Here is a 27,799-nt window from a genome sequence, read left to right as displayed (position 1 = left end):
TGGCCTTGTCGGTTCCTCTCTGCACTCTTCTATCAAAATTGTAAACAGAGTAGATCTCATCAGGTCACTTCATCATCGAGGTGGTTTAATGATTAATCAAACATCAAGCAAATGCATCTACTCACTATGCCAAATGTGTATTATATTGCTCTAAAACACACAGTACACGTACAGAGTGATATGTTTATTTTGATGCCCATTATGGCATTTTCCCTAAACTTCAGAACTTTACCTGAAGGATTCTCATTTTTACTTCATCCTTTACCACTCACTTGGTGTTGAAATGCTGAGAAAAATATTATTTAAGCCTCCATTGCATCATATGCATATCTGTTGGCCTTAAAAGTTTCCATTTCTATATCTACAGTAGGTGCTGTTTGTTTATTTGATAAAGTGCTCTCTTTCTCCTTACTTAACTCCTTCAGTAGACAACTACCTAGTGACAATGTGACAAATGTGGCAAACAAGACACCATAAATGAAAGAACAGCATTGTCTGAATTATAACAGACCAACCAAATGTGTCATTTTGTTTCTTCAGATGCATTCTAAGTGCTTTCTGTCTGTATGCAGATGTGACGGTAAAATGTTGGATGCAGTTCCCACTGAAGACAGCACCGAATGGAAAAACCCAAGAACAACGAGCTATGAGGAAGACATTATGTTCAATACTGATGGCAAATCACCACATACAGTATGAAGCTCCTCTATTGCTGCAGTGTTTCCCTTTAACCTTACCGCGTGCCACACTTAACTCTCCCTTTGAAAAGCACATTTCCTCAATGGTTCAAATTTATTTCACAGCATGTTCCTAGCATTTATTCAGAGATCAGCATTGAAGATTTTTTTTTCCAGTTGCCTTTTTTGTATTTTTCTTAGTTATGCCCTGAATCTTAATTGCGCCTTGAGTCTAAGCACTAACAACAAATTCAGCGGATCACGTCTGCCATTGATATTCAGCTCCAGCAGAAAGCCATGGGAGTTTAACTGCTTTTTTCAGACAACAAGCACAGCTGTAAACATCATGCAACAGGCTCTTCAAACCGAGAGGTAACACTTCTGCTCTCTGGAAGTGTTGTGTGCCAGATGGACACTGAACGCACAATGTTTTATAAAAAGCTTCCCATGAACCAAGGGACAGCTGCAGGAGGAAGTGAAGAGTGCACTGCTATCTGTAATCTAAAAATATTCACTTGAAATCGGTATCAGAACAAAGTTTCTTCCATCCAACCATTTTCTACCTGTTTCACCCAATTCAGGGTCATAAGCGGAGTTTATTTCAGTAAGCATCAGGAATAAGACAAGATACACAGAGGATGAGACGTCAGTCCATCGCAGGCCACATACAGATATGTCCACACTCACACCAGGGGCAATTTTTCAGAAGGGCCTTATTTATTAAGAAATCCCCATTTATACGGTGATTTGCATACAATACATAAACACAAAAATAAATCTTTTAAGTACAGTAAAAAAAATATATATATATATGTGCATCTTCACATGTAACAGACCTGTAGTAGCCTTAATCGTGAGACCTAAACTTCCAACCTTGTCATCCAGTTACATACTGTTGCTTCACATGCACACAGCCTTAAGAAAGGACACATAAACATAACTGCCGCCCAGATCATACAAACAAACCTCTCCCACTCATGGGGTCAGAGACACCAACAACACACGACCACTTTATTACCTTTTTACCAACTTTCAGTTTCCGTCCATGGCAAACAAAATCAGACGATACACAATTCTTTTCATTCACACAACACATGCAGTAAGAAACACTGTAAACGTCTGGAAAACAGTGTGCTTCGCTGCACAGGCAGTATTAAAAGAGTGTAGAGTTCTGGATTAGGATTTGACAAGCAGCAAAATTAAGAGTCATAAGAATTCAATTTTCTCTCGACACACTCGGAATTCACACCATCTGGAGGGCAGTGATGAAATGATGGTGTCAGTTAAAACACCTTTAGAAACAACACATTCTACATCTTGGCCAGTTCTATGGACTGACTTTTTCTTCGAATACGGTGCACTCTTCATTTGCGTTTCCTTATTTTGCTTCCAGGCAGCGATGTCTGAGTTAATAAAGATAAACGAAGAGCTGCCACAAAGGTCAGTAAATGGGTCGGGACCATACCTGCTTCCTCTGGAGAGCTGAGGGAGGCGCTGTCCTGCGACAGGGTTGTCCAGCTAGAGTCCTCATCGCTGGGGGCCAGGTTTTGGATGCGGTTGAGCGCGCAGTCCGTTTTGGCCCCCGTCTTGGGCTGATCCTTCTTGGTTTCGGGGCTGGAGGAGGACATCACGGAGATCTGGCTGTCCTCGGGGCTGGCCGACCCAATGGAGTGCTTGGAGGCCGGGGGATCGTCTCCAGGGCTGGGGGGGTCCTTGGGCGGGTTGGAGTTGGTGCGATCCACCAGCAGGGGCTGTCCCTCCAGAGTGGAGTCACCCAGGACACCATAGTAGTTGAGGAAGCTCTTGGTCCTGCGGGGCGGAGCCGTACCTTGGTGGGGCCCCTCTTTCCCCTCAAGCTTTTCGGAGATGATGTTGCGGCCGTCGGCGGGAGCCGGGTTTTTGTTGAGGTCCTGGCGCTCTGCTGCCTTACGGAGCTGGTTCTCGCCATTCTTGGCCAGTTTGGGATTGGCAGAGGAGCTGGAGTTGACACTGTTGCCCAGCAACGGCTGAGAAGCCGGTTCGCTCAGGCCCATGGCGCTCTGAATGCTGGTGAGGGCATATTTCTTCCGGCACTTCGGAGGAGTGGTGCCCTTCACCTCCGAGTGCTTGACGTCGGAGTTGAGCAGCTCGTTGTGAGAGGAACGCAGGCTGAGCGAGTTTGGCGGGGTGGCCGGGCCGTTCCGGTTCACCACGTCTGTTGCTCCAGCGTTCGATGCCACGCACACCGACATCACGTCTGAAGAGGAGTCCACTAGAAGCAGAGACAAAGAAAACCAGTGATCTCTCGCACTGCGATTTTCGCAAGTTATAACTTTCTAGCAATTCACTGGAAGAAAAGCACTGGTCCAAAGACTATCCAATATTCATATGTAATCTATAGCCCTGTTTAAGCCCTTCCTGGGTTTCAGAAAAGCAAGACAAATGTGTTGAAGATCAATACAAACTGTGCTGTGGCTAGAGGTCTTTGAAGCACTAAGTGTGTGGTTATAAATATTTCCCAAGTATGTAACGTCTCCCATGATTAATGTATGCACACTGAGAATTCTGTGGAAGCGAACCTGTAAGAACAAATTAACTCCTATATCTGCATGATTAAAATTCATTTAATAAGGTTCTAGAAATGTCACTGTCACAATTCTCAAAAGCCTATATTTCAACTCTTCAGTCTATAAGCCGTCTTCCTTTCTGAAGATATTACGTGATCCAAATACAGCCATTTCCAGTCGGACAGTCAGAAAACGACAGTAATGGCCCTCCTATCACAGTTATAGTCTTCTCCAGGGCACTCGGGCCAGCAGCACTGTCTCTGCCAACAAGACTAAGCAGCACCTCCTCTCTACATGAGAAACCCCAGCCTCCTACGGCTCCATCTACACACATCTCTTCAAAATATCCTTCAACAGATCCCAACAGCCAGCTGAGGAAAGGGAGAGGGTCAGATCCAGATACGTGCCTGAGGCTCCAGGGAGACAACACCTTGTTGTGCAGCCTTGCCTCCTGGCTGGAAAAGCTCCTCCCAGCCTGTGGACCTAGAGATAACCAACCGCCACACTGGCTAGACTGCAAAGGGAAAGGGCCAGCCACCTGACTTCTTTTCAGCTCTACCTAGGTCAGCTTCATAACAGTGAGCATATACATAATATAAACTGACAAACATTAACAGTTGGGGTGGAGTTTCGGGGGAAAAAAAAGACTGACATCCAATAAAAAAAGAGCTTGATAGCAGATACCAACTCGGCAGAAACTGTGCTACACCAAACCCGAGACACCAGCTTTGAGTTGTACACCTCAACTAATGCAGTTATTTTTTCCTGGTGGGATCACTGGCAGACAGATTGCCGGGTGTGCCTTCCCATTTACCCAACTCCTAGAAAGAAACGATTTCCTTGAAAGGTTATTTTCCGGAAAGAAACAGATGCTGAAGGCTGAAGGTGTAACTGATAGGCCCTGATACTGCCCCACACGGCATCGAGGCTCTGTCTGATAACATCCAGTCAGTCAGCTTTCCTTAAGAAACAGAAATACCTGGTTTTCCCAAACAAGACATTTTAATTTGCTGGGTCATCACTCATGTCTAACAAAACTACCGGTGACACTGACAAACCCTACATCAGACATCTGAAAAACAAGCCATTTATAAAAACCGGACATTTCAACAGTGAAATAAAGGACAAATGAAATAAAAAATGTTTTGAGGGGCCTAAACCAGCAACACCCGAAGTTCGTCCACAGGACTTTTCTTGTTCTGACCATTTGCTCTTCCTTATACAATAAAAGGCTTAAACAACCTAACAATAAATGTATCTGAAATTTACAACCCATCTTCCAAGTTTTAAAAACCCGAGTTTTGAAAGCAGTCTATAAAATCAAACGATCAAGGGCAGAGAACCTCGTAAGAAATTAAATCATTTAGTCAAGGAGAAGCTGACACTGAAACACAAACCAGGAGGCACAGGAACAGTGTTTGTTTCTTTCCATAAAAAAACATTTTTCACAAAAACACACATTTGTTTTATTAAAGCTGACAAATATTCTACCTGGACTTGTGCGTATTTAATGCTGGAGTGTTGCGGTTTCCCAGATCGACCACTACATACAATACAGTAAATGTAACCATCTCTTAAACGTCTCATCCATCTAATGATTTTCTGAACAAAACGTCAAGTTTAACCCGGCTGTCAGACCCACAAGACAGTGTGTTTGAAACAGATGAAAGGATGTCTAACCTGGAAGCAGTTCAGACATGAATCACTTGGGGGCCTTCAACAATGGAGATATCTGGATTTGTTATAATTTGAAATCTGAAAAAAGGGATCATTTAAAGCAATTAAAAAAACAAACTGGATAAAACAAAGATCCAGAGGTATCAAGGCAGAGGCACACGGAGCGACTTTTAGAAATCTCATTCTCTTGAGCTTCATGGCGATTTTAGAATCAAAGAAATCGAACTCGCTCTCGGCTCGGTTTTTCAAATGAGCTGCAAGGGTGTGCGATGGCCTTGATAGATCCGGCTCGAAACAAACAACACAATCACAGAAAGCAATTCACCAAAACAAACTGTAAAACAGAAGACGAACAGGGGGACTGGGGGGGTTAAGACATTTGAGAAAACAACAGGACCAAAAAAAAGAGAAAGGAATTTCGGACATTCAGTTATAAGGAGAACAATGTGCATAACTGGAAAACGTCTTTTCCACAAACACCAGCCAAAGCCTTTGGAAAGAAACACATCTCAAGGTCAATGTTTAAATAAGTACAATTCAAAATAATCATTTACCGCCTTTTAATGGCTTTCCTAATCCAGGGGTAATAAATATTGATTCCTGTTTTTCCATGCACAGGTCTAAATGAAGGAGGAAAGAAAAAACAAAGCACTCTTAAATCCGCCGGCACTGCAGCAAGCAAATTATCAAGGGCAATCTGTCTTCAGCTTCCATCTTCCAGAGACTGTCAGGAGTGAGCACCTTCAGAACTGCCTCACCACAGAGACCTGTCTAACGCCTCGCCCTGCACCACATTAGCACCAGTGTGATGCATTCAGTGCACTGCTCATTCAGAGAACAGGCGTTGTCCCAGAGGCGCACATCAGTTCAGCAGGTCTGACTGATGCTTCAGAGCACAGGGCTTCTCTGCATTTAATGGTGTGCTTGGAGGCATTCTCGAGACCAGAAATCATTGACCAGTTAGTCCTCTTAAATGAGGCTTTTGCCCAAAGCAACCTGAATAGAAGGTGCGCTGAGGACTGAATCCCAGCTGGAGCACAAAGAGGACAAGTTGCTGGTGCAGCATGGCAGCCAGTGATTCACAAGTGGACTAAGGGAGAGCAAACCTCTCTCTGGACCCGGGCAGCTCGACCACAGAGCTGCCTCCCGTCTACAGAAAAATCTAGGCTTTGAATGCATGACTGATGTCGGAGGAACTTTTATTTTGTATCGATCTGAAGCTTTGCAAGACATTTTCAATTCCGAGCTCACATAAAGCGAGAGCTTTGGAGGGAAAACATGCTCTTTTCAGCCTGATTCCTGACAGCCCCTAGATTTTTAACTAAAACTTGACCACTAACAAAAGGCTGATCTTCAGATCATTTTCTGTAACTGTAATCTTTTTATTGGTAGTTATTCATGAACAGCCTACAGTTACGGGCTTTTTGCAGTACTGCAGCATTGACAAGTTTTACTTTAAATAAAAGAAACAATCAGACGTTAAGGCCCTGAACCTGGGCCATCAGCTGAGTCGAGCATAAGGGTTGAGCCTCTTCTGACCTGGCTCAGGTGGTTCAGCTTGCTCTGTTATAGCAGTGAGCATCCACAGCTGCTCATCAGTGTAAGACAGCGATGTCCAAACTAACTCTTAAGAGGAAAACTATGGCTTCTGGCTTTTGCTCAGGCCAAGTTCATAATCACAGGCTAAATGATTTCTGCTTTGGATTTGGGGCATACTTACATACAGCTCTTAAAAGGTCAAAATTAGATTTTCAACCCAGTATCGATTTCAGAGTTTCAGAAATGCCCTTATTCAGGCGTGCTGCTTGAAAAGTGACTTAATGAACCTCTGTAGAAGGAAAACAAGGCTTCCTTTGGGTGTTTCTGATGCCTCCACAAGTAAGATCTATTTAGTCAGAAGTAACAGCCAGCGAGAGGTGAGCCTGTGTAATGTTCTTATCGCTAAAGTTGTTGGAAACCAGACCCTCAAAGCGTAGTATTTCTGACACTCGGAGCTGACTGAAGAAACAAGTTGAATACAAGTCTGAACAAGCAAGGAGATTAAGCCATCAATTAGCACGGCACATTCAGAGTTCCTCTGGAATGAAAACTCACAGACAGTGTTCCTCCAGGACCAGGGTAGGGAACCACCTGTGGAGGTCAACTGTGAGTCATGAGTTGTTGTTTTTCACAATGTTGCTGGTGGAATTTGCTAACGCTTCAGAAAAGTTGATGGGGGATCCTCATAAAAGCAGATACAGAGTGTCCAGAATTCACACACTGAAAACGTGGTGTTAACACATACTATACAAAAGATGTATGTTCTTCGTAAAGTGTTCATAAAGACGAAACAGGAACAGCAAGTTTATGCTGGTGCCATGCCTTACTACGACAAGACCATCAGTGAATGCTGTTGAGATACATTATCATTTACCTCAGATTATTATTCCTGTTAAACTCCCTCTGTGTAGCCAATTAACTTCTAATTTATGTCTCTTATTTGTCAAGGGGTTCGTGTTGTGTTAAATGTATTGTATATTGTGTTATGTCTTTTACCCGCCTGCAAAGCAAATTTCCCCATCTGGGACAATAAAAGGAAGGAAGGAAGTAAATCCATCTGCCCAGGAAGTGTTTTAATAAACCTGCACACGACTGGAGTAGTAGTGTATTGCACCATCCCAGGAAAAGTAGCTGCAATCTACATTTTAATCTGGGATGGAAATAACACAAGTCTGCTTCAAAATGTGATCTTTCCTCTCCAGCCAATGCATGTTATATTGATTACCGACGAAGAACATACATATGCATATAATTGATGCCTGCCACCTTAATTAAAATGTGTTACCATGTCTAGTCAAGGGTTTATATACTCAGCTCTGCTGCTCTGGTTCCAACACAGTTGGGCTATCTGGAAGACGAGATCGAGCAACTGCAGGGGGTCGTAAACGAAAAGATTCAAGGCTATGATATTCTAACAGGCTTTGCATCTCAAAGTTAAGTGTTCAGATGGCTCACCAGATATCCACAAGTTTTAAATTTGGCCCAAATCGGCACCGACTAGAGTATATCCCCTGCCCTCCCTTTCTTGTCTGAGAATGGGACAAGCGATCAGAGACAAGCATTCCTCCTCACTGCGTCTCAGGTGGCATCCGAGCTCCAAGGGGACACAGCCCAACAGCTTTTGATCTCCCTCACAGTCTACAGTCTGGATATGCTCTATCCGCCTGGATCAAAGGTATTGACAGGTGGCTCCGCTCAGGAAAAAATGGGAAAGAAACGCCGCCGTGAGCAGGAACAGAACCGGCTCTTCATTTTACGAACTGATGAGACGGGCTAAACTACATGCTTGAGGGATCAAGGACTTCACGCACTGTCAAGCCACAGGATAGGAACTATACCTCACACCAAAAAAAAAAAAAAGGTTATACTCTCGAAGGTTCATCTCTCAGTCCGTAAAGACAAATATTCTCAAGACAGGAGAAACACAAAAGGCCATCTCTGCAATTACACTTGGCCATTACCAGCCTAAATCAAAAAGGCAGCGCTTCTGAAGTTCCCAGTTAGATCCCTCAGAGTGACATGTCACACTGCCTCCATTACTGGCAGTACAGTAAACTGAAGTGAAGAATTAAAGCCTAATACTAAGAAGCAGTTGTCTCAGACAAGCTGGATATTCTCTCCACTATCAAAGCTTTTATTGAAAAAAGCAATGGTAACCTAACCTAACCTGTGTAGACACTTGCATTTGAAGACTGAAACTTTACGACAGAAAGGAACAGAATTTGCTTCTGCTGAGCGATGTGTAGAAAGTCTTTCAAGATCTGCTCCGTCCACAGAAGATTATCTCACACCACATCATCATATCATATCATATCTTGGATCTCAGTGCAAGACAAACACACATACCCCTCTTCTTACATTACTGAAGAAGCAAAAAAACAACCCATGTTTGATCAGCAGCAAAGTCAAATTACAAAAAAATCCCTGACTGAAACAAAATCATACAGGCCGGAAAACCAACAAATCTGAAGGCAGATATTAACGTCATGAGTAAAACTATTTTAAATTTTTTGAATTTACTTTAAAACACTGTGCACGTCTAATCACATTTCTACTGTAGGTTAACGAGCATGAAATGTCCATAATCATCGCCCAGTGATTGCTTCAATACACCAGCCTGCAGCTGGCTTAAATTACAAATGGGTGAAAACGGCACCTACTGTATATTGGAGGGTTATTTCCATTTCTGGTTTGACATTTATAGCCAACAATTTTTCCGACTCAACCGAACATAGGAGGAATTGCCGTAAATTACTAATAATACCATAAACCTAAGAAACAAAGTTGAATTACACGGCCAGTATTCTTTAAGGTGACCTGGGAAGGATTCTCAGACAATCCCTGGTTAAATAAAGAAAGAGACAAGCATAATTAGGGGATGAGCCATTTTATCCAATAGGATTTTTAATTAAGTACAAACTGATATATCGGGGTCAAACATATAAGTGCAAGTCTTTACAGAACAAAAAGACAAATCAGCTCTCTCTCTTAGTGGTATCACCCTCATAAGTGAGTTGCCAGCAACCTCGTTTTCGAGATGACAATAAAACCTGTCCCATGACAAGGATCAAAACGACGGAGACAACTAATCAACACTGCGTCTGCTGGGTAATGCAATGATACAATATTACCGACTATGGCAGCATGCTCTACATTAAAACACAACTTGGAACAGCTGTTGTGACTGATCCACATTACTGCCGAACATCCCGAAAATCGGCAAGCAGAGGCGCTCGTTAAATTATTCCGATCAAGTTTCACAGGAGCGGCCTGATCCACATGTTGAGGACGTGAAGACTGGGTGGGCCAGTTCGATCCCTCAGTGAGCCCGGCAGGGATGAAGCCACTGCCGATGACAAACCCCACTCCGAATAAAATTGCCGACAATAAACGCTTCTGTAAAAGTAGGTCAGACCCTACATTCTTTTAACAATCTTACAAAAATAAACACTCCCAGGTCACAAAAATGTAAGATGTTATTCCACAGAGCGCACTGCCAGCCAGAGTGCTGTTTAAATGATTAGCTCCAATCGCAGAAACGAATCACCCCACATTCTATCCCCCTCATTTGGGCCTGTGCTGCAATGACCTCCCTTGGGGGCCGGTGTCATTTTCTTCAAGTTCTTAGATCTGAATTTAATTGCTGCGGATCAGGCTAACGAGGATCAAACTAACAAGCAAATGAACCAGATGTGTCCAGGTCAGTTTGGGTTTACCTGCTGGTTCACAAGGCCACAGGAATACACTTCGATTCCAAAAGAACAAAAAAAAAGTATGTTTAGAGAAAATCCTTTCTCCCTTTGATGAAAAAAAAAAGTTCGGCCCACGGACTGAAATGGAAAATGAAACCCCAACCGCTGCAATAAATCCTAAAAACAGGAGAAAAAAATACAACTCAGAATACCAATTAAAGACATTTCCCCATGACTTTCTTCTTTGGTTTAATCAGCTATTAACCAAAATATTTTTGAAATATTTGGAACTGGTTTAACAGGACTGACTGCAAACACGGAGGGTCTAACCAAAGACCTTAACCAGGCTCATCGAGACATACTGTAAGTGCTTATTCCTTAACCAGCAAGAGGAACCCCCTGAGGGTTAATTCAGTGATGCGAAAGCTACACTTATCTTGAAGGATAACAGGATAAAAGAGCAAGGAAACGGTACTACGGAATATCAATGTTTTTTGTCCTGTAGCTGCAACCCTTGATTTCCTGAAGCAGCCTGGAGACAGGACCTCCATACTGCTCCTCCCTGTGATAGCCAAGCCTGCTCCTGTTGTACATCTGGACTGATTTTCAGTTTTTGGACCCACACAATGTAAACTGAAAACTGGTTTCAGTTTCTGAAACCACACAACGGAATCTCTTCTCTAAGAGACGCACAACGTGGGATAATGAACTGACGTCCACTCCGTTTTGAGCAGTGGATTCTTTTTAAGATGAGCGACTGGTACATTGCTGCTTCCAGTGCAATTCCGCAGCAGAAGCCACTGTGTCAGGAGACGTGAAGAATGGGTGTAAGTGGCAAAGCAGGACCAGTAGAAGCAGCTCTGCTTCATGCTTGCTGACGTCAGCGAGACATGTTGCTTCTCAGACCCAGCCCTAGTCTCCCATAAGACATGGTGGCGTTGTCAGGTTGTGTCGGTGTAAAATAAATCCCCATGAGATGCAGAAGCCTTAACCTTCATCAGAGGCTTCAAAAGGAAACTAATAATAAGAACAACTCCACAAGAGATATTTGTGCAAACTGCAGTCTGTTCTTCATGCTCTTTGGCCAAAGCAGCTGTTATTTCGTGTACAGGAAACTGAAGGGTCATGACCCCTCAATCTCAAGATTCACAGATACAAGAAGGCTAAGGGAGGGTTCTTTTCACATCAGAAACCGAGGTCTGTCTCAGTTTGGAAAGAAAATAACTTTCTGGCAGAGATAAATCAGTGTCTTTTTAAGTCCTGAAGTTCAGATGAAGTCATGAAACAGGAAACAACGTTTTGTTAAATACCAACAGCAAACTGCAGTAGCTGTACAGGAGAAACATCCAGGTATACTGGAGTTGCAGTGACTCACTGGTAGTGATCAGTAGTGATTATTAAAAAAAACAGAAATGTGCTAAAGGCAAGAGCAACACGTTTCACTCAGCCAAATGTGCCCAAATGACAAATGGTCCGATTCCTTAAATGAAGAGCACTGTTTTTACATAACAAACATACTTTAGGGCTACTGAACAGTCCCTGGGCAAATCTGGAAAAAAAAAAACAGCAATGCAGTTAAAGAAAACATTTTAAGTATCTGTAATATTACTCAAGAATTTGACAAGACAGAACAACTCTCAATTATCAGCTCACAGCACTGGCCTGGTCCTCCATGCTGTGCACCAGGGCCACACTGCTCCCCCTGTTGGCCGTCCATGGGAAAGAGGTCAGAACAGCACCACAGAGTTATTTATTTTGCTCCGCTGAATCAACCCCTCCCCCCTTCTCACGTGTAAACCCGGACTTCGGGGTTCTCATTCTTGGTCCCTGGGGTCCCACACAACTGCTGGTTTCTGTTCCAGCCCGGCTCTCAGTCCCACAGTTGAGCCCTCAGGTTTTCAGCTCTCAAACATGTTGGACCTCGCCTTTTACCTATATTATAAAATCTCAAACTTCGTAGACATTTCCAATATTCCGTTGAGGCTTCGATGAGGTCATTCAGCTCAGCTGGAGTGAAAGCCAGTAGGCGTGTGGGCCCCCAGGACCAGAACTGGGATCCCCTGGCCCGGACACTCGCACGGAGCCTGTACTGACCGCAACGGAGTGAAGGAACCGGTGGCGTACGTACAGGAGTTGTGAGGAGGGTAGTATGCTCCCGGGAAACGCCTGCCCATACTGGTGTGTCAGCGCATTACAGCCACCGGGGGAAAGCTGATGGAGTGGCCTTCACCGTGAGGAAACACAGCGTCTTTCTGGGGTGAGGGAAGAAAAAAAAAACACGATTAAAAAAAAAAGGAAACCAGATGAGGAGACAAGGCCAACCCAGCCTCTCATCAAAATGGCACCACCCGTGGGTTAGACTGTACATGGTGATAAACAAGGAAGCACAGCAGAGTGATTACTTCTATTAGAATAATAACTCTTTACTCTTTAGTTTTAACATGCAGCAGAGTTTTGAAAAGCAAACCATTATAATGATTATCCCTACACTTCACAAGTGCTTTTCGGGACACTCCACTCAAAGCGCTTCACAGGTAATGAGGACTCCTCTCCGCCCCACCACCAAAGTGCAGCCCCCACCTGGATGATCATTTTTTACCTACTTAACACCATCCATTGCTTTCTGCATCAGAAAAAAAAAGAACCAAGAGTCTTAGTCTATTACAGCAAAAGCAGGAGGAACCAAGAAATTCAGTTAAATTCAGCTAATATTTAAAAATAAACAGAGGCATTAATAACTCAACTAAAACTATTGGTTCCAATCCTCATTTTTTTGCATTTGTTATTCTTCTCAGTATATTGATATTTTAGTTCTAATCTTGTGCAGAGCAAAAATGTAGCTAAAAGACCTTTTGTTTTATAACTTCACAAGATATGATTTGAAATTCACGAGGAAATTGCCCTCTAGAGCTAAGAGAAGTTTGAAATTGGTCTCCTTTTTTAAAAAAAAAAGAGCGTCTCCAGTGAAGTCGACAGAGAGTGGTGAATTTTCATCTCCTTCAAAGATAAGACTAGTGAAAAAGTGACGACACAAACTTATTTTTACACAAACACTCACTAAACACATTTAACATTACACTGTTTGCTCAGTTTACAGACATGAGGTACAACATGCTAAATGTTACCTGCAGATAAGGAAAGAAGTACAAAAGCTTTTTAATTATCAAAGACGGATCCTGAAGCTGAAGGCAAGTTATTCATGTAACGGTTACATAGTTGTGTTTTAGGTGTGGTAGGGACAAAAAAAAATAAAATTGGCAGTCCACTAAAGTATTTTAGGCTTCACATCTTTAAATATTTCCTGTCCAACAATGAAAAAGCAGGATACACTCCTCATGTTGGTCAGTAAAGACCAGTGTGTTGATTTTAACCTTCCCTACAATCAGGGAAAAAATTCTGAATTCTGATGCTGCAGTCAATAGCCCTACATTTTAGTTCATCCTAACAAAGCTGAACAAAAGTGATGTGGCTTTTCAACCACACCTGGACCGTGGTATCTTTCCAAATAAATCACCAATTTAAAATTTCCCACACTCGACATGTGCAGTTCCAAGCCAAGTCAGAAACTACAGGTTTCCGCTTCTCTCTTTGGAAATTGTTGGCGCCAAAGATCTTTCAAAGTTTCACAATTACCCCAGACTGGAATTGGGCAGCGTGACCATTATCATTAAGAGATAGTCAATTTCACTGAAAAAAATGTGAAGTTCTGTAAACTGAAAAGTAGCAGGCATTAGGACCAACAGCCAGACAACTAGTTGCTCTGACTGGAAAAGCTACCTCCACTTCTAATACAACTTTGTTTTCCCACTAGCAAACTACTCATGGTACCAGGTTATACCAAATCAGGAAGATGAGCAAACACCACAGAAGCTGCACAGGAAATTCGAAAAGAGAAAAACAAGAGTGTGTTACATGCAGATGAAAAACAACTACAAAATGAAAGACGAGGAGCTAAAAGAAGCTACCTATGAAAAAGTTAGGCGTTCGTAAGATTTATATGGGGAAGCAACAAAAAGGGCAAACCATACTAAGCTGTCCTGTTAGATATGTGGAATTTAAATCAAGCAATAGTATGTTAAAAGTGCACAAAACACTAGAAAGATTTACAATATTGTGTAACCTTTAGGTCGCCACATCACAAAAAATATATTACCGCTCTGAAATCAGTCTAAAGGAGGGTTACCAAGTACATTCCTCGGCTCAAAAAGAATGTCCTGCTCAGACAGGCTAAAATACTGAATCTTTTTATTCTTATTCGGAAAAGACAGCGAGAGGGTCCTTCAAATATTCAAAATCCTTAAGAGCTGCGACTACGTTAACTCGTTTTTTTCCCAAATTAACATTTAAACACTACCCAAAGGACACGAACAGGTCAATAAGAGAAGGTGCGTGGAGACAAAGGAACTTTCCAGAAGGGGTTGTGGAAAGTATGGAACAAGCCATACCCGGCCGTGTTGTTATCTTTCAAAAAAAAAAAAAAAAGCTGGATTACATCCTTGGATCAATTAACTACTAACAAACTAACAAGCCAGATGGGCCCAATGACTTCCTCTCACTTGCCATCTTGGATTTAAAGGTCAGTTTGTACAGTGGGCTGCCCTGTTGCTTAGATCTGAGAGGAAGTAAGTTATGCGCTTTGTACAAAGCAAGTCTCTCTAGAGCTCAGGACTCTATAGAAGGTACATCTTTCACGATCCACAAAAAGGTCGAGTCTAGTTCCCCTTTTTCCCCAGGGCCAGGAGATAGTAGGACAAGGGTTCAAATGTAAAGCAAGGGCACAGGTAGGCTTTTAAACAGGGGTCAGCCTACAGGCTAGGGGTGTGCTGCCTAGCCTACCATGGGCTGCACGTTAAACCAATGGCTGAAGCAATTTCTCACTCCTCTGCTTCCTCGTCTGTGGTGTATTTGTGCATGGTGGCTACTGTGTGTTACCCTCACCACCAAAACCAATCAAAGACAAAGCCAATCTGCTCCTACAGGTAAAGACTTTGGGATCTTATAGGATGCAAAGCACTATCTGTGCCAAGAGGCATTAAAAACAAAACATGTTCTAAGACCTGTCTGTTGAACGTTTAATGTCTTCAGTATAAATGTAATTTAATTTCATACTGTTCCAACCCCAACAACTGAAACTATAAAATTATCATTAAAGATTGACAATAAAGCTTCACTTAAAAGACTGAACAATGGGGTGGTGTTTGTAGGTTGTTTCATCCAGAAGTGTATAAATGGCGCTTTAGCTGACTGCTTAATGTTAATATGCTTTGTACACCTTTCCTTAAAATATCCTGAAAAAAGGGCAAAAAGAGATCAGCCCCATGTAACAACCACACTGCTGTCATACCAGTGGAAATCCATTACACTGTTGTGTTCTCTGCCACCTATATTCTACTTGACAGCTTGTGTTAGATCCAAAAGATATTGTATAGCAAATTATCATTCTACAGTTACTTGACTCATGAAAGGGGAAGGTAAGGCAAAAAAAAGTCTTGCCTTCACCTCAAATCACAATGTTCATTCCAGAATATCAAGCAGACCCACCTATGTCAACATTTCTCCAAAGTGGCCCTGGATGGTACTACTGCCTTTTCCTGTTGTTACTCAAGTTCAAGTTTTAATCCCCAAGACATTTGTCTCAACGTTCTGTTTTAGGTGTGCTTTTCAATTTTCTTTCACCTCTTCTCAAGTTGCGAGGGGTTGGTAATTCGTCTCCATCCTGTGCCAACGCCAGAGTTTCAAAACTCCCTTCACTGAGCCGTGCCCTCGTGACATGAACTCTTCAGGAAGTGCGACCAACTGGACTTGAGCAACACACACCCCTCGTGAGAATGTTTTGATACAAAGCAACTCCCGCCTGTGCCTGTTCATTCACTCTTAATCCTTTGCCCGTTAAGAGCTCTTTAGTCGGGAACAAGGGAGCAAATTTCTTAAACAGCAGGCTGAGGAGAGACGGCATGATGTTCAGTACGCAGAGCTTGTTGGAAAGAATATACTTTAATTGGGTGTTTGTAAGAGCCAAGGAAAGGGAAATAAGCCCAAACAAGCCGGCAAATTCCACGCGGCATTTAATCTCGGCTGAAGGTGTTGTGGAGCTACAACAATGTGAGAACTGGCTGCTGGGCTCACGTCAAGAGAAAAACGTGGGCAGCCCTTGTTCCTCCTGTACTATTACCAGGGTCGAGTAACCATTAGCTATTCTTCCAATGGAGTGATGTTGGAAGAGCGTCGTGAATAGGAGGGGGAAAAGTTTCCAATTCCCTTCTGGAAATGCATGCTGCCTTTGTTCGCTCCTATCTGTAGGAAAATGCCATTTCTGAACCGTTTCCGAGCTGTAAAACGACTGGGCACGCGCCGTTGGAAGACAGTAGACGAAAGTCACCCAACGCCCTGTATCTCAGCCGAACAAGCGAGTGAGATGTCCTGGGCGTGCCGAGTGTGGCTTGGGGAATCATAGCTAGAGAAATGGCATTCGCACCTCATGCAGAACAAAATTCAGCAATGAAAGGATAACCGCATCCGGACAAAATCCGACAGGATCGTGGTGTTGCAAGACATCACGTGCTGACAGCTGATCATCAGTCATTTAGGGAAGTTACTAAGGCGCTAAAATCGGTGCTTCTGCCAGCCAGTGCTGAGGACTCCTCCAACAGCTGAGCCATTAAACAATTAAGCATCTTAAACTGCTCAATTACGATTCAAATGCTCTCAACTCATAAAAGGACTTCACATTATCCATACAAATGACCAAAATAGCTTAAAATGTTACATTTCAGGAGCTGGTGCAAACGGGGGGAAAAAAAAGGTTTAAGAAATGACTGTGGCATGGAGAAGATGAAACCTCTGGCATGAAAACCCATCGGAAGTCCGTTAGTGAGATGGAATAGACACGGAGCAGGCCCGGAAGGAAGTCTGCTTGGGCTTCACGTTGCCCAGGATTAACGGAGTCGAGTCGGATTCTATACATGTGCGTCATTCACAGAAGTCCCCTTCACCTACAGCAGACTTGATGGAATGGAATGAGTTAGAGAGGAGAGCAAAGTATAAATGGGACAATTATGCAGTGCTGCATTTTATATAAAATACCCCCCCATTTTATACAGCCTATTGTACAGGGGCTGCTCTCAAAAGATTACCACCAAACAATGAAGCTGCACAGTGCACATAAGGCAAACACTTAAGGTTCTTAAATCTGATTGGAATTAGTTTGTCACTGTTGCCGAGGTGCATTAAGCTACAGAAATCGTAAAGGGCTGCTTTTCCATTTTTAAATCTCAGGCCACTGCCATACGCTACAGTAGCAGTCATCAACAAACCAACCTAGCTGCGGAAAGACTCGCTTTCGGTTATCGGCCACTCTTGGCTACAACAGCACTGGGAGTGTGGGAAGCACCAGGGAGGAGATAATATCAAATTAAAACATAGCTTGGTGGTTTGAATTCTCCTGCCGCCTCTTTTCGGAAAATCTTAATGAACTGGAGACGATGTAGCCTGGCCCGATTTGAATTCTTTCGAATCTCGCGGAAAGCCCAGAGATCCACAGGGAGAGTAAGCAGCATCAGGGCACAGACCGAGCGAAGCTGACCGCACATTAGCACTCGGCGCTGGCTGCTGATGGGACAAGACGGTATGCCGGCCCGCTCCTGGGCTGCCGGGACCCAGTACTCTCCCGCTGCTGGATCCCACGCTTGGGAGTTTCCCCACGCGAGCACACCAGCGCCGCGCAGATGAAAGCAGTGGAGTCGTAAATCCGTGCTGCTTCGTCGGAAATAAGACGCCCAGACGAGAGTCTCGGGACTCATCCCATCTGCTACACTTTCCAACTCTCTCCCCCCCAGCTCCCTGCACCACACGTACACAGAAGATTCTCTATTCCCAGCCCACCCTCCCCTCTGCTCGTTATAGAAAAGCAGGCTTCTGCACCCTGTTTCTGTCCCAAGGAGTTTATTAAATTGCTTCTATTATCTCTTGAAATGCATTCCACCTCCTGTCATCTTCGCCCTCTCTAAATATTAATAGCACGCTCTCGAAGACGTGGTTAGCCACTGTGCTTTACACGGGGGCCCACGATTTATTGCATTCTGTGACTTTAGGCCATAAGTCCACTACAGCTCCCTCATTAGCTGAATTCTCATGCTGGACACACCAAAGCACTCTACCCCCCCCATTCAGATATTATAAGGATGGGACATCAATCACTGCACCAGCATGTCCTGGAATTTTACTGTTACATGGAGGAAAAACATCCCAAGCAAGGTTAAATGAGCTGCAATGTATGCAGTGAAGAAAGAATAATGCTAAGGCAGTGAAATCATTTTAAATAAATTAAAACCAAGCCAACAGGCAGGGTCACCAGAACAAGTTCAGCGCAACCCCTTTCCCTCTCGCCAAAAGACAGGAAAACCTATTTTGCCCTTCCTCAGTCTGAGCTCCGAGGTTGATATTGGTTTTTTTTTTTAATTAAAAAAATTCAAGCAGGCAAGAAGAGCAAGCGGTCTTCTCAAAGCATGCTCGGCTAACAGCCAGCAGAAAGGCTGACGGAGTAAACGGGTCTGGTTAAATCACAGCCCTCTTTTTCACCCACTTCCGTTCGAGCAGTCCAAGGACAGACGGCTCTCAGCTGACGCACAGACCGCCGCTTCTTTCATTGAGACCAACTCCCGGCCGGAGGCAGCGTGTGACACCGAGCAGGACCGGCTGCGCGGCGGTGCCCTCGTTTCTCTCTCTGCAGAAAGCCTCGGCTCGCCCGGACGGACGGGAACCCGCGCCTCGGCTCAGCCCCGCGGCTGGGGGGGGCTGGGGGTGCTCGGAGGCGGCGATCGCGATCGAGCAGCCAGAGAGAGAGATTGAGGAGTGCGAGTCAGTGGGCTCCCGCCTCCCCCCTGCTGCAATCTTGTGCAAGACCCAGGGGGAAGGAGCGCACGTGACCGCTGTACCTGCGTCATAGCAACCAGCGAGAACAGGCGGGAGGGTGCATGTTCGGGAGTACAGGGGGAAGGACAGGCATTAAAAATACAAGGGCTCCTCTTACCCTCCCTCCAGCACTCGGACGTCCACAGAGCCACAATGCCTCTCCTAGTCGCCCCTCTGCTGAATCTCACCCTTCAATATTCATATATTCAGTATTCTGTTTTGTCTTGACATAAGACGGTCCGCAAAACTTGCCATAATAAGGAACAGCAGCCCTTTGCTTTTCCCGTGTGGAGAGTGAAGAAAAGCTCCGTATTCCCTCTCATGAGAGCATCTAAAACACTGTATCATAGAGGTTACAAATCAGAAGAACTATTTCTGCTCCAAGGAGCCTTTCAAGTTACAAGTTTATGAAGAGCACAGGTGGGCGCAATCAGCACCTGTGCCTGTGAGCAAGGCAGCAAGACAAAATCCTTTTTTTATTACCTGCACTGCAAGAATGGGCGTGGAAAAGACGTCAAAAGCAGACAGAAGTGAAAGACCTTGTGAAGATCACCGTACAGTCCTCAGCACCACATCGAGCTGCAGAAGTAAAAAAAAGAACAACCAGACTACTCCCAAAAGAAATCACCCAACAGTGCCCCAAGATAGCACCTTGCTACCGTCTGTGTGGGTTCGGTTTAGCGCAAGAAGGACTGTCACATTTTCCTTTGTACCCTTTCTGGCCCTTCAACTTCATCTGCTAGAGAAAGGCGGTTAAGTGAATAAGTAAATTGGCAACACGCTGTGACGAACAGACATTTTGTGGGCAAGCGAGGGTCATGGTAATTTCTGCAGCTCCCGTCTAGGGCAGGGAGACAAGACAGTTAACCTCTCCCCCCTGTTATCAGAGGCTCAAACTGTCTAGAGGTTCCTGGCTCCCTAGCAACCATCCCCCAGCATACACCAGACAAGCACAGGTAGGGGATGTTTGGCTTAAACCGGCTCCTTCAGCATGAAATCACTTGTGAAACAACACCGATATTAGAGCTTCCAAGTAAAAACAGGGCCTGAACCCCTGGGAGGTGAACTATATATATCAATATCATCAAGGTTACCAAAGTCTCAACTCCCAGTTAATGTGAGCTTCGGTCAGGTGATGTACCCCTAGGGACTGGTCTGAAGCATCTGTCCTTTTTCATTTTTAAATGTTGTTCGGTGGTATTAAGCCAACGGGATCACAAAGGAAAAATCTCCCTAAATTTTCTGTAAACTCAAAACCAGTACCATCCTCAACCCCCTAGCAACAATACCAGAAGAATTATGGCTGAAGAGCAGCCATACACCTGAAGTATCCCAGCCCAAAGCACACGTGTTCATGAATTTCTGCTTCCAAACAGCGCTGCGGTTTTGTCACCTGATACTGCTCAAAACAAGGCCTACTAAAGCAGCAGCTGCAATTGACTCCACCTGTTCCAGGGAAATGGGACTTAATCTTGGCACTTCTATGCCACTGCTAGCCTTTGCTCAAGTAATCCCTAATTATCAAAGACATCTGCAGGGCCTGGGTTAGTTAGTCCTATACTGGTACTGACGGAAAATACCACAGCTCTAGAAGAAAGCTTCACTGGAGCAACATCCCTCATGCTTCCTGATCTCACAAACTATACGTTAGTCGTTGATCTTTCCTAACTTCTTTCTGTATAACTAAGTTCCATTAAGACATGACCAAATCATTTCCACCGCTTGTAACATGCAATTTCAAACAGAAACGAAACTTCATTTTTGACCGCTTTTTTGCGCCACTCACCTCTGTCCATTCCGTGCGAAACAGACTGTGTGTGGGAGATTTCTGGCACTTATTGCAGGTCTCAGCGTGTTTTAATCAAGCAGATTGTACAACAGTAGGAGCAGCTTTTCAGAAACAGCTGCTAGCTTGCTATTTTATATTTTAATGTTTATTTGTTATATTTTGAGGACTCTGGAACGCACATAGTTCACTGATGCAGAAGTCGAGTATCATGAATACAGTTGTAAGAAGTGCAGAACTGCAATTAAAGACCTAAATTATTAGCATTCATATTTTACTTATAGGCATAAATAGATACCACTTTTGAGACGAAGCAATAAAGCATATTGTGCTAATTGTTTTCGTTAGCTTAGCCCTTTAGGAGAGCACAATTATCGGAGTCAAAGGTCAAGGCTAAAGGCCCATCACTTTTTGTAACATCACAAGAGGTTTTAACTTCACTGTTGACTTACCAAGCGGGTGTCTTATCAAAATTACAACAAAAGCATCTCTCCAACTCAAACAGTGACCAATGGTTTTGATTTTCAAAACCTAAAACTGATACCATGCATGCTTTCAAACCCGCCAACCAATTACAACTGCAATCTGAAACTCAACCCAAATAAATTTCACTGAAATCTGAAATGATGTTTTCAATGTGTTAGTACATGTCAAGGAATGAAGATTATCTGTAATGATAATCCAGCCTGCAATCAGTTGTTTGAGAAAACAGACACAAATATCAAAGTTTCTGCGAAATGTCCATTATAGTCTTTGTACTGCATTATTAACAAAGGAGTACTAAATGTACTATACATGTTTTTCTTATAGCTTTGTTCTTCATTCTTGAATGGGATTCTTTTCAATACACAAAGTACTGTGTACTCATTTGTCAAGAAATATCAAATTCAGGTATGTATTCAGAAAAATCGTGTTACAGTATACCTGCTACGGGCTAGAATTTTAATTAACTCTACAGCAGTGATAGCAAAGTTAAAATACAACACTTTATTTTCTTTTTAACGTATGCCCTGCAATATCCTACAGTACGCTTTGTCACCCAGAGGGCCAGCGTGACATAGGATGAGGAAACTCCAGGTCCGATAAGAGGGGACAAGTCTTTTAGCAGAAGGGTGTGGCGGCCATCCGGGCAGTGCAGACTGGGACATGGGGAAGTGTGTGTGATGGGAGGTGTGACCACTACGCTACGCCCGAGTCCACAGTTTCTCCCCTGTCCACTCCCACCAAGCTGCAGCTGACAGAGGAGCTGCGGTACGGTACACCACCGAGGAGATACGGCACACCACCGACTCTCAATCGTGGTGCTGGAGACCACTGCCTGCTGGTTCTCTTTCCGCTCTAAATCCCCAGTCCTAATTAATGACTTATTTGACCTCTGCCTGTTCGGACTTTTATTTACCTTGTTTCTTCCGTCAGGCCAGAGCCTCAAAAATACCCTACTACAGGCATACCATTTCACAAATGACTCCCTCAGACCATCTGTGAGACCCACACTTTATGTTCCAGGCATACGCAATGTACACAGGTAGCACACAATAGCACACTTTGTAGTTCAGGGAGGTTTTCTCATGATCTAAAAAATATCTATCTGTTTGCAGATCTAGAAACTTCATCAGATCCTCACCCTCAGGTCACAGAAAATGCAATTTCTTTCTCTTCTTAGCTGCCTTGCTTTAAATTACCTACTATAGCAACAATATGCTGCACAGGAAAAGATCAGGAGCAGATACTGAATCATTGCAGAAAGAGACATCCATAGAGAATTAACAGTAAACACAAAGCAAACAAGTGTCTCCAATTTCAGTTTTACACATTACTGCCACTACTTTCAGTCCCAAAGTAGTGCCTTGGGTTGGCTTTATTAATATCTCTGAAGATATTAAACATTTCGTCTTGTACATATAACAATTTCCCTTACCACCTCTCTGTTTAAGACAAAAGACATTTAAGCAGAATGTCTGTAAAAGAAACACACTTACATTGCTGCTTTCATTGTTTCCTGTCATGACTAATCATTAATCTGGCCTCCTAAATTCACTGTAGCATGGCCAGATCAGCACATACGGAACTACAAATCCAGGATTTTGTCTTCACTTCAATTTCAATGGCATTCAGTGGTACTACTGGTCCAGTAACAGTGAAGATCTACAGTGGGTTTTATGAAATAATAAGTGGGATTGACATGGTTTAGAGAGAGGCCTACCATTTCCAGGTAACACAACAGCAACAGCAAGAAGAACAGCAGGAAGACAAGACATGACGAAAATGAATTCCCATGCTGCATTGCAGTCTGTCACCCAAACAAGACGCTCAGTGCTGGCGCCAGGTTTTTCTTAAACATGCCTAATACCTGCAGTGGTATTTGTAAGGCTGGAACACCGTATCTGCCCAACCACATGTCCAGAATGGCACACAGTTCCATTAGGCACACAGGATCATGGGAATCCTGAACAGACTGCTTCTACACAGAGAAGCACCAAGGTCAGTGGAGGCCGTGGTGGGCACCACGTTTACTCCAGAGCCCACCAGAGCCTGGATTCAGTTCTCTCAGCAAGGAGAGTTGGGTTAGAGCCAAACGATGCTGAAAATCACCTGATCCACAGAACAAGTCTCTCTGGCAAAGACCAACAGTTTCTTCTTAAAAAAACAAGACACGTTTGACAAGCACAAGTTGGGCTTTTGCTGAGTGCATTTCTAAACGTAACCCCCCCTTCTATGCTGGCATAATGTCATTAGTTAATTATATAAAAAAACATAATATAATAGCAAAATGAAAGAATAATGCAGTATATTATTTTACTTTGTATATGTTGTATCTGTAAATCCATTTTTTGTTAAGAAAGAAAATGAAAGCCCACCATACCTGAACTCAACTGAAGAAATCCTGATCCTTTATCAAATGCTAAATTGTAATTATTATTTAATGTTTTCTTTTCTGTTGTTTAACAAGACTTGATAAAGCCTTTGCTTGCTGTATATTTTGTATTTGACTCCTTGGACTTTTCGGGGAGATTCTCTGAATAAACCTTTGGTGTTGACCTTACCGAGGCGCTTTAAATTTAAAAAGCACAACTGCAGGCATAATGATTACAGGTCATTTCTTCTTTATATTAACGTCTGCACTCTCTCGCAGGTTACGTGCACAGCCCCCAATGACTTCTTTCATTTAAACATTTCCCCTTCTCCAAAATCAATTTGCCATTTGCAACTTTTTAACAAGAGGTTGGAAATAATCCCTGTAAGCTGAATTCTGCTGGCGGATGTTCGTGCCTGAGACCCTGAGCTTGGGCTGTTTCCATCACTCTCCTCCCTGTCTCCACATCTCTCCACAGGAGAGAGACTGAAGAATAAGCAGTGTTAATTACAACAGACAGGGCCTCCGGGGCAAGAAAAACAGTTCACAGATAACAGAAGCAAAACCGCCTTGCTTCTGGTAACATGGTCTTGGATATTGTTGTTAAAACTGCCCTAAATGGACAAGGACCACAATAAAACTGGGGTTCACTCAGCGGTCAAAGATGAACCAATGAAAAAGCACTGCATACAGTAGATTGAGGTTTGTGTCTGCGCCAATATTTCAGGGGATAGTGTGAACTTTCGGGCTGAAACAAAAGGTTAAAAAATACAGGTTCAGGTTAATCTGAGACACCAAACACAACTGAAATCCAACTGACCTGCACACAGTATGCAGGCCTCCTTATCGCAGGATGAACTGATAAATTAGAGAGTGATCACTTCCTTATAACTCTTAAGAAGGGACCGAATGAGTCATACTTCTGGCAAAGCTCTCCGTCTGTAATGGTCACAGACTTTTTCGCTGATGCCTAATTTCTGCATTACTGTTGCATAAAAGGATTATTGAGTTGTCCTTTCAAAGTCTACTAGGCCAAAATAATGGCCTAAACCAATTAACTTGTGGAATTCTATCCTGCCTTTTTTTTCCTGCACAGCAATTGTACTTTTTCACCAGCAGACTCAAGACCTCCCTGCCTGGAGTAGCGAGATATATCCCGTGCCAGCTGGAGTGACTGGTCAGCTCTGCGTGTCTCATCTAGACCAGGGACCCAGAAATCTGGAGTCATGGAAACCCACAGGCTTTTCACAACATAAGGTCCTCCATACAACCTTCAGCATGAGGTCACCCAGCCTATTATAGCCAGGCTGTGCTTTCACCCTGACAGCAGGACAAAAATACACACCTTCCGGTCGCCAATAGCGATGCAGGGAGCCTCACTCTGTACACACTGCCGATATCGCCACGACACCACAGTGACCGCTTTCTGACAGCTCGCGAGCCGACTGACTGACAACCTCCCCCCGTCCTCGGGAGCTTGTTGAGTCTGCTCAGGCAGGGAATTTGACTCTGAAAGGAGGAAGGAGGATAAAGCAAGGAGAAATGTCAAGCGACTCGGCAGGGCTTCTGCAGTTTGTTTTCCCACAGATATCCATACAGGAGGTGATATCAGCTTCCCAGGATAAACGGGGAGGATTTGGTTAAGACCCACCAATTCCTCCTTTGCTTCAGCCAGCCCAACAAGCAGGCGCCAGCTGCACAAATCCAGGAATAACACTGCTGCTGATGGGAAAACATTCACCTTCTGCATTTTTACACCCTCCCACTGTGTCCCACCCTCTAGTTCATGATTCTTTCATCCATTGCTACGTTTTAAGCCTAAGTGGTCTCCACAAATGAAGAGGGCCAGAGGGAGCTGGGAAATGGGCACAACAAAGGATTGAGAAACACTCTTTTAAATGAGAAGTGCATTATGCCACTTTAAAATCCCTTAATTTAAATTTTCCAGCTTTCACTATTTAACCTAACATAGGGTTGGGCAACCCTGAGCCTTGTACTGAACGGCTAGTTGAATTCCAGTGCAGAGTCACTCACTCACGCACACACATCACTCCCTCCATTCCCTCTTGCATGGGGATAAATGTCAGTCTAAGGAGTTGAGCCTTAAAGGAACAGGTCTCAGCTGTCCCGCACGAGGAAGGTAACTTGTGCCTTGGGCAGCTGGTCCCCAGAACAACCAAGGGTTGTGGAGGGCAGTTGTAACAAAGCCCCCTGGAGATTGTCCTGTTAAGGTCTAGCCCTCTTGATGAGTTTGGGAATTCTGTCACCTCAGTTGACGGTCTCTTTTTCTTGTCCTCAAAACCAGAAGAGGAAAGGTGATGACTGTTCACTTTGCATCTGGTGGCCTTCTAGTTTTCTCTGTTCAAAACTAAAAAGGTTTGGTTCTTTTAGCCTGTCAGTGTAGGATATTTCAAGTGCCAGAATACATCTGGTTGGTCTTCTCTGGGCTGATATCAGAGCAGTAATGTCTTTTTTTTTTGTAAAGTGGTGACCAAAAGAGTAAAAGATCTCAAAGCACTGGAAGACAACATACAGTTTTAATTTCACTATTTACAGACAGTAAAAGGACAGAAAGATCGACCAAATTGTGTGTTCCTGTCTATATTTAAACCATGTAAACTATGAATGTCCCTTTAACGTGTAACTGAGGAATTTCTTTTTCGCACTTTCTACCATAGTGAGCCTGATCATTTCCCAAAGATTTGCCACATTCGAACTCTGCTTTGGTTTTGGTTGGTGTAAGACGGCGCTGCAACAGGCTGGCTGGATCGTCAGGCAGGGCCCACAGGGAGTCTGCTGGATCACGTGATCAGCTCCCAACACACAGAACAGCCTTCCTTTCATCTACCACAACCCTGATGAATTCGAATGAGCTGACGCCGCTGGAAAGAAGTTGCTTCTGTTTCATCAACGCCGAGCGCAAAGCCGCGTTTCACATTGAGCCCCAGCAAGAAAACCAGAGCGGCGTTCGCAAGCAACACCGACACGGAAGCAGCTGTGCTCGAAACAGATATAAACCCCTTCTGTTCCTTTTACATTCTCATTAGGTAACAAATCATCTCTCTGAAATCACTGCGATGATAGGGGGCATTTCTGAGTCACGCCAGAACAGACGCAGGCTTTCACAAACGATTAGAAAAGCAAGTTATAAGTAACATTTGGAAATCCATTCTGGGGATTAAAACTACAATTATTTCTGTCAGAAGTCTTGCCCAGACAGGTATGCAATACCAGAGGAGGGGTCTCTCTGAGTGAGAAGGTTGTGCAGGTATTTACTCTAAGGACATGTTACACAATCAAAAGAGTGGGGAACAGATGCAGCCTGCTGTCTCAGCCCCACCTTACTCAAGATTAATTGGGCAGCACTGTGGTGGGAGTGGTTTGGTCCCTGAACTCGGAACTGTGGATTCTGCAACCTTCCAGTTAAGGGTGGGTTTGAGATCGATTCTGCACATTCAAGCCTGAGATTCTAGCAGATGAGTTCTGAGAAACATCCAGACATTTTTTGAGGGTACGGGTTTCTCAGAACGTACCTCAGAAACACCTAAAGCATGCAAACTGTGAACTGCGGCCAAAGTTCGTATTTTCAGCCCGCCCTCTTCAGATTCCATTTTTTAAAAACACTAGCTTCTCAAGTTGCAGCTGCCGCGCAATCTACAAATAACACAAGAAGGAAACAACACCCGTAACATAGTTTTTAAAACAGCCAAGACGCTGGACTCTAAGAGGCGACAGAAATCCTGTGTGCTGCTCATGAACAGACTATGAGTGAGGTTTTAAGATCACAGTAGCAAAGGATCTGGAACTCATTGCAGATGTTTTCATAGCGTGCCACCCATGTAAAGATTCCAAAACGCCGCTGGTTTGTGCTGGCCCTGGGCCTGCTCACTGGGCCCTTGCCTGGCCACAAAAAAGAGGCCCTGTGGTTTCTGGGGTTGCATGTGAAGAAACCAAAGTAAGAGCCGTGAGTGAAGGACAACCTCCTCTCTCTCTCTCTCCAACCTGCGGTAAAAACAGATGGGCAAAACGTGCTGCCCAGCCGATGCCAGAGAAGAAACACAAGAATTCAGCTCACAGCAAATGCGTCTTCTGCCATCCAGACACTGCGGCGTTATCAA

At 43.9% G+C, this 27,799-nt stretch overlaps 1 protein-coding gene across 12 annotated transcripts in view; it reads right to left on the bottom strand.

Moving 5' to 3' along the window:
- The window catches only part of LOC102696635 (amyloid beta precursor protein binding family B member 2), a 140,593-nt gene that overhangs the window by 83,236 nt on the left and 29,558 nt on the right, over nucleotides 1–27,799 (bottom strand). For 7 of the 12 annotated variants that reach the window (XM_015345599.2, XM_069191723.1, XM_069191727.1 and 4 more), the window contains exons 2-3: nucleotides 12,260–12,383; nucleotides 2,143–2,928 (exon numbers count right to left, since the gene is read on the bottom strand). In XM_015345599.2, coding sequence (XP_015201085.2) covers nucleotides 2,143–2,928; nucleotides 12,260–12,305 — 832 coding nt within the window. In that variant the 5' untranslated portion in view covers nucleotides 12,306–12,383. Of the gene's footprint in view, nucleotides 1–2,142; nucleotides 2,929–4,903; nucleotides 4,979–12,225; nucleotides 12,384–18,712; nucleotides 18,961–19,524; nucleotides 19,621–25,026; nucleotides 25,191–27,799 lie in introns of those variants that run through there. The other 5 variants (XM_069191725.1, XM_069191720.1, XM_069191722.1 and 2 more) reach the window with 5 other exon arrangements.

The sequence above is a fragment of the Lepisosteus oculatus genome, chromosome 1 (assembly GCF_040954835.1).
Source record: "Lepisosteus oculatus isolate fLepOcu1 chromosome 1, fLepOcu1.hap2, whole genome shotgun sequence".
NCBI classification, from domain to species: domain Eukaryota; kingdom Metazoa; phylum Chordata; class Actinopteri; order Semionotiformes; family Lepisosteidae; genus Lepisosteus; species Lepisosteus oculatus.
This window is presented reverse-complemented; position numbering and strand designations above follow the sequence as displayed.